Genomic DNA, 8,458 nt, shown 5'->3' with positions numbered 1-8,458 from the left:
GTTTTTTGAAGGGGTAACCAAGAAGATAGATGAGGGCTGTGCAGTAGACGTGGTAGAGGCGGGTACAATTTTGTCTTTTAAAAAGCATTTGGACAGTTACATGGGTAAGATGGGTATAGAGGGATATGGGCCAAATGCAGGCAATTGGGACTAGCTTAGTGGGAGAAACTGGGCGACATGGACATGTTGGGCCGAAGGGCCTGTTTCCATGTTGTAAACTTCTATGATTCTATATCTGCCCCTCAGTTGGGCGCGGTGTGTTCTGGGAGTAGTAGTCTTTCCCCCCCGGAAGTGACGTGTGTTCCGGGCTGGGCTGGCGGTCTCTCCCGCTGGTGATGGCGGTTCCCATAGAGATGAGGCCTGGGCCGGTACCGGGGCTGCGGCTTTTCCTCGCCGGCTTTCTGTTTGCCGCGATGGGCCCGGCTCTGTCGGTGGGGCCGGACCAGTGTTCGCAGCGGGACCGCTTCGAGGAGGAGTTGGTGCTGAAGCCGCTCAGCTCCGGGGATCTGGCGGCGACTTTCCAGTTCCGGACCCGCTGGGATGTGGACCTGGGGCAGCGGGACGGCAGCAAACACAAGGGTGAGAGTCAGACAGCGGGCATTAACAGCAGCAGTCAGGGGCGGAGGGGAGTGGTTTGTTGATTGGCATTGATGGGATGGGAGGTGGGCACCGAGACTGGGGGGGGGGAGGGGCACCGAGACTGGGGGGGGAGGGGCACCGAGACTGGGGGGGGAGGGGCACCGAGACCTGGGGGAGGGGGAGGGGGACGGGCACCGAGACCGGGGTGGGTGGGTAGGGGGACGGGCACCGGGGGGGGTGTGGGTAGGGGGACGGGCACCGGGGGGGGGTGGGTGGGAGGGGGACGGGCACCGAGACCGGGGGGGGGTGGGTAGGGGGACGGGCACCGAGACCGGGGGGGGGTGGGTGGGTAGGGGGACGGGCACCGAGACCGGGGGGGGGGGGGGGGTAGGGGGACGGGCACCGAGACCGGGGGGGGGGGGGTAGGGGGACGGGCACCGAGACCGGGGGGGTGGGTAGGGGGACGGGCACCGAGACTGGGGGGAGGGGGACGGGCACCGAGACCTGGGGGGAGGGGGACGGGGACGGGCACAGAGACCGGGGGGGAGGGGGACGGGGACTGCCACCGAAACCGGGGGGGGGTAGGGGGACGGGCACCGAGACCGGGGCGGGGGGAGGGGGACGGGCACCGAGACCTGGGGGGAGGGGGACGGGGACGGGCACCGAGACCGGGGGGGGAGGGGGACGGGGAGGGAGGGGACGGGCATCAAGACCGGTGGGGGGAGGGAGGGGACGGGCACCGAGACCGGGGGTGGGGGACGGGCACCGAGACCGGGGGGGGGGAGGGGACGGGCACCGAGACTGGGGGGGAAAGAGCGATCATCAGCAATGGGTACAGATGGGCACTGACGGGGGTGGTGACTGACAGCTATGTTCACTGATGAGATGGGGGTGGCTACTGACAGTGGGGTGGGGTGACTGACAGCTATAGGCACAAACTGTTGAGGGGGCTGTTGACAGATTACATAGTCGTGCTGATGGAGAGTCTTCACCTCAAACAGCAGTGTGCCTTTGCTGTGTAACAAGTTGATGGACCTGCTGTATATTTCCAATGTCTTCTGTTTTGATTTTGAACATCAATGGTGTAAGGACATACAGGCTTGTGGGTAGTAATACTTGCTGCATAGAGAGTAATATTAGTCATACATTGAGACAATATTAGATCTAAATCATGCAATATTAATATTGCAACAATATGCATAGGCTGTATGCATGTTAATATTACAGTAAAATATATACTGCATGCAGATTTTTACATTACAGTAAACCACACTATGCAAAATGCATAGACTGCATGCACACTAATGTAAAGTACATAGTGCATGCAGTGTAATATTACAGTTAAATAGACTACTGGTCATGCTGTAAATATACCCTCCTTCCAGTGGAGGCATTGCAGCTGACAAGTTTAGGCAGTTTCCATTATAAATGTGGACATCGGATTTTGTAATGGAAATATAAAAATAAGGACAGAATGTATGACCTTAAAATAGGGACTGCGTTATGTCTGCACACCTTGGCTAAATATCCCCAGCTTCACCTAAAGACAACACTTGGTATGAATTGCCCATGAGACAGTCAATAGCATATATACTTAGAAGAAATTAAAAGATATATCTTTTAGTTTTCTAAAATGTGTCCTAGAATCATTCCTGGGTGGGAAATTCTAACAATCAATGTCTGTAATAAGAATGTACTCTGAGGTACAATGAAGCACGGTATCAGATCAGTGTTTATTTTGAGCAGTTTATAGATGTTATTTGAACTTTGAAGATTGGTTTGCAGCCTTTAGTAAGTTAGCTGTTTGTCGAGTCATTATATAATTACAGCAGGGCACCGCGGAACTTACTGAATCACCAGATTTACTAAATGCCTTCCAGCTCTGGTAACTCGCCCTCTTGCAGACAATGCTCTGTATTTACTGGGATGTTCGACACACTGCTGCTTTTGACTGTTTGAATTTTGCATTTTCTGTACTGCCCACTTGAATCACACAGCAGTACAATTATAGATTTTGTCTTTCCAAACTTGGGCTGTATCTGGGAGAGAGCATTTTCAGCTGGATAACACTAGAGTATAGTACCGGTGGTTACAGTGGTGGTGGTGGTGGTAGGGGGAATCATTTAAGTGTCTACATACAAGAAGCATTTTGATACACTAGTGTGACTTCCCTCCCCCGTCCCCCCGCAGGGTTATGATAGCAACATGCTAAGTGACAACACTGCACTGTTGTGGATTGATGTTTGAATAACTGTGATGTTAATGTCCAGCTTGTGTCTGCAGTCTCTCACTACAGGCTCTTTCCGAAGTCGCTGGGACAAGTAATCTCCAAGTTCTCTGTTCGTGAGCTGCACCTCTCCTTCACTCATGGTTTCTGGAGGCGTGGAGGGTGGGGGCAGCCTTTCCTGCAGGCCCCCCCAGGGGCGGAACTCTGGGTCTGGTTCCAGCCGTCAGTGTCAGAGTGAGTCATAGACTAGCTCCGCTTAACAGAATGTTAATCTATCTGATAATATATTAAAACTCTTATGTCTGTGCACACTTCCTGTTGGTTTATCCCATTATAAATTCCTATGTCCACATTTATAATGGAAACTGCCTGTGTAAACTCGTCACACTGTAATTACACCCTCTGGCATGTGAAGGCACTGCAGTGCCAATAAGAACATAAGAAATAGGAGCAGGGGTAGGCCAATCGGCCCTTCGAGCCTGCTCCGCCATTTAATAAGATCATGGCTGATCTGATCCTAACCTCAAATCTAAATTCATGTCCAATTTCCTGCCCGCTTCCCGTAACGGAAGGTGTAATCAGAGCGTGACAAGTTTACAAAGATAGTTTCCGTTATAAATGTGAGCACAGGCATTTATAATTCGAAATAAGAATAGAGGTAGAATGTATGAACAAGGACTGAATTCCATTTGCATCCCCTGGCCTCTAACGCCTCTTTACCTGAAGATATTTGATCTTGACTGCCCGTGTATAACGACATGGTCGATTGACTAATAATATATTAAAAATCTTGTGTATGCACACACATCCTGCCCACAGGCTTCACTTCTAGTTGTCACAATTTCTGGTCACCCTTCTTATGTCAACATTTAACATTGAAAATACTTATGCAATCAATTACAGTGGGAATTTCCAATGTAAACAGTTGCCAGTAATGCTGTATATGCAGGTTGTGACCACTGGTGGTGCTGTAACTCCACTGTATTCTTTGACACACTGTGAGCAATGCAACAGGAGATCTGCTAGCATGTCCAGCTTATCTCCCCTCCTCTCCTGAAGGTGCTGACTGTCACTGGATGCCTTCCAATACCTCACCCAACTGGCCATTCGTTATTTGAGCATGGAGGTCATCAGAACTGAACCTAATCTGTCCCCATCAGATTCATTTTCCAGTAGGAGTTACTGGATAGCGATCAGGAGCGGAATCACTGGATGATTTTTTTTGAACCCCCCCCCCCCCCACAGTCCAGGGTTACTGAGACTAATTGCAGGACCCTAACTGCTGACTCGGCTCAGATTCAGATGTGTTAAATTTAAAAGCAAACTTGTTGAAGAGTAGTGTGTCTTCTGCTCTCAGGCACAGCCATTTTGCTGTTAGACATCAGTCACGGTGCTTAACTTCTGACCAGTTTCCATACTGTTGACCTGTTGTCCACATTGAAGAGCACTGGATGACGCACTGGGACTGAGGCCATTTCACCTCTGGGCAATGGTTTTGAATTCAGACTAGGCTGATAGAATCAAAGCTGCCTCCCTCTGCCAGCTGTAAGGAGCTGATGTGAAATCAGTTTTCTCTGTTCCTTATGGGCACGAGCCAGAAACGCAAAGCTGGCACGAGTTGACACTCCTGCTCGGACCAGCGTTGATTTGGTTGTCCATTGAGTGTGGTTGTAAGTGGTAGTGCGGTCAGGTTAATGAGATAGGGTTTCACCATGCACGTCACCACGACCTTGAAATTAGTTGAGAGATAGAGTTTATAAATCAGACTAAATTGTAAACAGCCTACTGATTTTATCCGTATGATTTAAGGGTTCATTGCTATGTCTTTTCATGTACATTAGTTTAGTTTAAACCTTTCTATTGCAGCGTTGACACCACCTGGAAAGAGCTGACGAACGTTCTCTCGGGTTTGTTCTGTGCCTCTCTTAACTTCATTGATTCAACAAACACCGTTACTCCAACAGCTTCTTTCAAACCACTTGGCATCGTTAATGGTAAGCATTACACTACATTGTCAGTATATATATATATATATTTTATGTCCAGCATTCTTCTGTCAAGCCATACTTTAGTGGATGCCAACTCTCACCTCTCTCCCCTCGTCACTCTTTACTCACCCCATCGCTCTCTGCCCACCCCATTGCTCTCCCACCCCTCTTCGCCCTGCAGTCCCCACCTTCGCCCCGCTCTCCTCCCCCCCCCCCCCTCGTTGCCCCGCTCTCCCCCCCCCCCCCCCCCCCGCGCCTCGTCGCCCCGCTCTCTTCCCCCCCCGCCTCGTCGCCCCGCTCTCTCCCCCCCCCGCCTCGTCGCCCCGCTCTCTCCCCCCCCCCTCGTCGCCCCGCTCTCTCCCCCCCCCGCCTCGTCGCCCCGCTCTCTCCCCCCCCCGCCTCGTCGCCCCGCTCTCTCCCCCCCCCGCCTCGTCGCCCCGCTCTCTCCCCCCCCCCCCCCTCGTTGCCCCGCTCTCCCCCCCCGCCCCCCGCCTCGTCGCCCCACCCCCCCCTGCCTCGTCGCCCCACCCCCCCGCCTCGTCGCCCCGCCCCCCCCCCTCGTTGCCCCCCTCTCTCCCCCCCCCCCCTCGTTGCCCCCCTCTCTCCCCCCCCCTCATTGCCCCGCTCTCCCCCCCCCCTCGTTGCCCCGCTCTCCCCCCCCCTCCCCCCTCGTCGCCCCGCTCTCCCCGCCCCCCCTCGTCGCCCCGCTCTTCCCCTCCCCCCTCGTCGCCCCGCTCCCCCCCCCTCGTCGCCCCGCTCCCCCCCCCCTCGTCGCCCCGCTCCCCCCCCCCTCGTCGCCCCGCTCCCCCCCCCCTCGTCGCCCCGCTCCCCCCCCCCTCGTCGCCCCGCTCCCCCCCCCCTCGTCGCCCCGCTCCCCCCCCCTCGTCGCCCCGCTCCCCCCCCCCCTCGTCGCCCCGCTCCCCCCCCCCCCCTCGTCGCCCCGCTCCCCCCCCCCCCCCTCGTCGCCCCGCTCCCCCCCCCCCCCTCGTCGCCCCGCTCCCCCCCCCCCTCGTCGCCCCGCTCCCCCCCCCCCCCCCTCGTCGCCCCGCTCCCCCCCCCCCCCCCCCTCGTCGCCCCGCTCCCCCCCCCCCCCCCCCTCGTCGCCCCGCTCCCCCCCCCCCCCCTCGTCGCCCCGCTCCCCCCCCCCCCCCCCTCGTCGCCCCGCTCCCCCCCCCCCCCCCCGTCGCCCCGCTCCCCCCCCCCCCCCCCCGTCGCCCCGCTCCCCCCCCCCCCCCCCCGTCGCCCCGCTCCCCCCCCCCCCCCCCCGTCGCCCCGCTCCCCCCCCCCCCCCCCGTCGCCCCGCTCCCCCCCCCCCCCCCCCGTCGCCCCGCTCCCCCCCCCCCCCCGTCGCCCCGCTCCCCCCCCCCCCCCGTCGCCCCGCTCCCCCCCCCCCCCCCTCGTCGCCCTGCTCTCTCCCCCCACCTCCCTCGCTGCCCCGCTCTCTCCCCCCCACCTCCCTCGTCGCCCCGCTCTCCCCCCCCCCCCCCTTCCTCGTCGCCCCGCTCTCCCTCCCCTCCCTCCCTCGTACATTAAATTTTTTAATGTACAACAAAAAAAAATAGAAGTGTTATTGGGTGTGCTGTCCTTTTGTAAAATAGTGAAGGTATTATTTCACCAGCAGTGAGTCATTGCTTCCACCTCTAGTTTGTAGTTTAATATCTCTGCCCTCATGGTTACTCAAAAAGTCCAGGCAACTAAACTTTTTGCGGATCTGGTGGTTGATACAGTTCGTATCGCCATCAGCAATGCCGTGAGACACCTACAATAAACATCCTACTTGTTTTGCATCTTACGCTGTCCATTGGTGGCAGGGTATCTCATCCTATCTATATGTTTCCTTCCAGAAACGGACCATAAATTCCTGAGGTATGCAGTACTTCCAAGAGAGATTGTCTGCACTGAAAACCTTACTCCATGGAAGAAGCTCCTACCGTGTGGTTCAAAGGTAAAACTCACCAGAGGGCAATTGAGAAACAACCATTGGAGAAACTCAAAATAAAATTGGAATAAATGAGATCCAGAACTATGAAAGTTCAGAGAAAAATCAAATGAAGAATAACTAATGGGTTTAAATATACTGTAGTGGGAATAATATAGGTCACTTTGAAATGGACTTGATCTCGATACAAAAGCATAGGAAAGAGTCATAATCATTTGTAGGAGCTGCTGTAAAGACCAGTGCACAATGCATATTGAAGGTCGTGTGTCTTGCATGAACTGTGGTGGAGCTGGTTACCAGGAGGGAGGATGAAGTAGGTAGGCCGCAAAGCCTGAATTGAAATACGAGTGTAGTTGGTTTGCTGACAGTTGGCAACGGGGAGTGGCAATGGAGTGGGTGGAGCTGTTTGTGATGCCGAGGTTGAGAGGAAAAGCGGCAGGGCCTGTTGGGAGGTTGAGGGTTCAAAGGGCTGTTGCCATTATTGTAAAAAAAAACGGGCCTGAAATTTGTGCTGAGTGGCCAGTGAACGGCGTGCGCCACTGGTTAGATTTAAACTTACCCACAAACTATCCATGGGCTTCTGGGTGCCAACTTGCTGCAATGGGGAACTGAAAAACATTGCAGTGTTCTCTCCCAGACATCTGTGAGCTGTGTGAGTGTGGCAAGGAGCTGGTTGAGGGGACAGACAATCAGATTGAAGCATCCTTGACAAGTCGCTTGGAGTGAAAACCAGAAAGTGCAAACTTCAACAGTAAATTCAATGTAAAATCAGTTAAAGAAAGCAAAATAAAGAGAAGGTAAAAACATTTTAATTAAAGGACAGAGATAAAAGAGACAAAGAAAAAGTAAAAAATATTTTAAAAAATTTAACTTTTTAAATGTCCAACAACAATTAAAATCTGAAGGAATGAGACTCGACATTTTTAAAAGTTAATTTTCAGTGCCAGAGAGGTAGTTTGGCAGTAATTAAGACTTACCACACTGTTAAAGGTTAGCTTGGACCTAAAATACCCAGCGTACTTCTCTCTGTGTAGATTAGTTAGTTTCCAGCTGGGCAGTGCAGCAACTTTGCGCTGGTCCATTAATTTCACCGGCGACATCTCCTTCCCTGCGCAGCTTTCAAACCAGCAGGACATCTTGTAGAGCAACTTCCGGATTTCCGCGTTTGACTGCATGTGTGCTCACTCCGGTGAGCACACATGCAGTCAAAAACACAAGTTGCTCTTCCGTTTGCTGTGAAATAATGGTGAGTGCTGTTCGGCTCTCCGTTATTCTTGGAGAAAATTCTGGGCCATGAATTTAGGCAAGTGTCATGCTTGGCAGACTCGCTTTATTCCAAGCTCCATCCCCATTGGTTGGAGCTTTGTCAAATCTCCCATCTTATTGGTCGACTGCTTTGCCAATGAAATCTTGCTTGCTTTGTGTGGAATGTAATTGATTCACACTTACCCAATCAGTGCCGGCTCTTTGAAAGAGCTATCCAATTAGTCCCACCCCTCCCCACGTTCCCCATAATCCTGCAAATTTTTTCCCCTTCAAGTATTTATCAAATTCCAGTGCATTCCAGATCATTACAACTTGCTGTGTATTTTTTTTCCTCATGTCACCTCTAGTTCTTTTGCCAATCACCTTAAATCTGTGTCCTCAGTACCCTTCTGACAAGTTGATACCAAAAACATTTTGAATTATATTTTACATATGCTATTGAGCTTGTCTCTATTCTAT

At 53.6% G+C, this 8,458-nt stretch overlaps 1 protein-coding gene across 1 annotated transcript in view; it reads left to right on the top strand.

Moving 5' to 3' along the window:
* Positions 1-282: 282 nt before the first annotated feature.
* Positions 283-8,458, top strand: part of pigt (phosphatidylinositol glycan anchor biosynthesis, class T) — a 34,176-nt gene continuing 26,000 nt past the window's right edge. The window contains exons 1-4 of the mRNA XM_068000711.1: positions 283-579; positions 2,863-3,040; positions 4,673-4,800; positions 6,639-6,739. Of these exons, the coding sequence (XP_067856812.1) occupies positions 336-579; positions 2,863-3,040; positions 4,673-4,800; positions 6,639-6,739 (651 nt within the window). The 5' untranslated portion in view covers positions 283-335. The remainder of the gene's footprint in view (positions 580-2,862; positions 3,041-4,672; positions 4,801-6,638; positions 6,740-8,458) is intronic.

This window comes from Heptranchias perlo, chromosome 19 (genome assembly GCF_035084215.1).
Source record: "Heptranchias perlo isolate sHepPer1 chromosome 19, sHepPer1.hap1, whole genome shotgun sequence".
In the NCBI taxonomy this organism is placed as follows: domain Eukaryota; kingdom Metazoa; phylum Chordata; class Chondrichthyes; order Hexanchiformes; family Hexanchidae; genus Heptranchias; species Heptranchias perlo.
The sequence above is the reverse complement of the archived record's forward strand: the minus strand, read 5'-3'. Positions and strand labels throughout refer to the sequence as shown.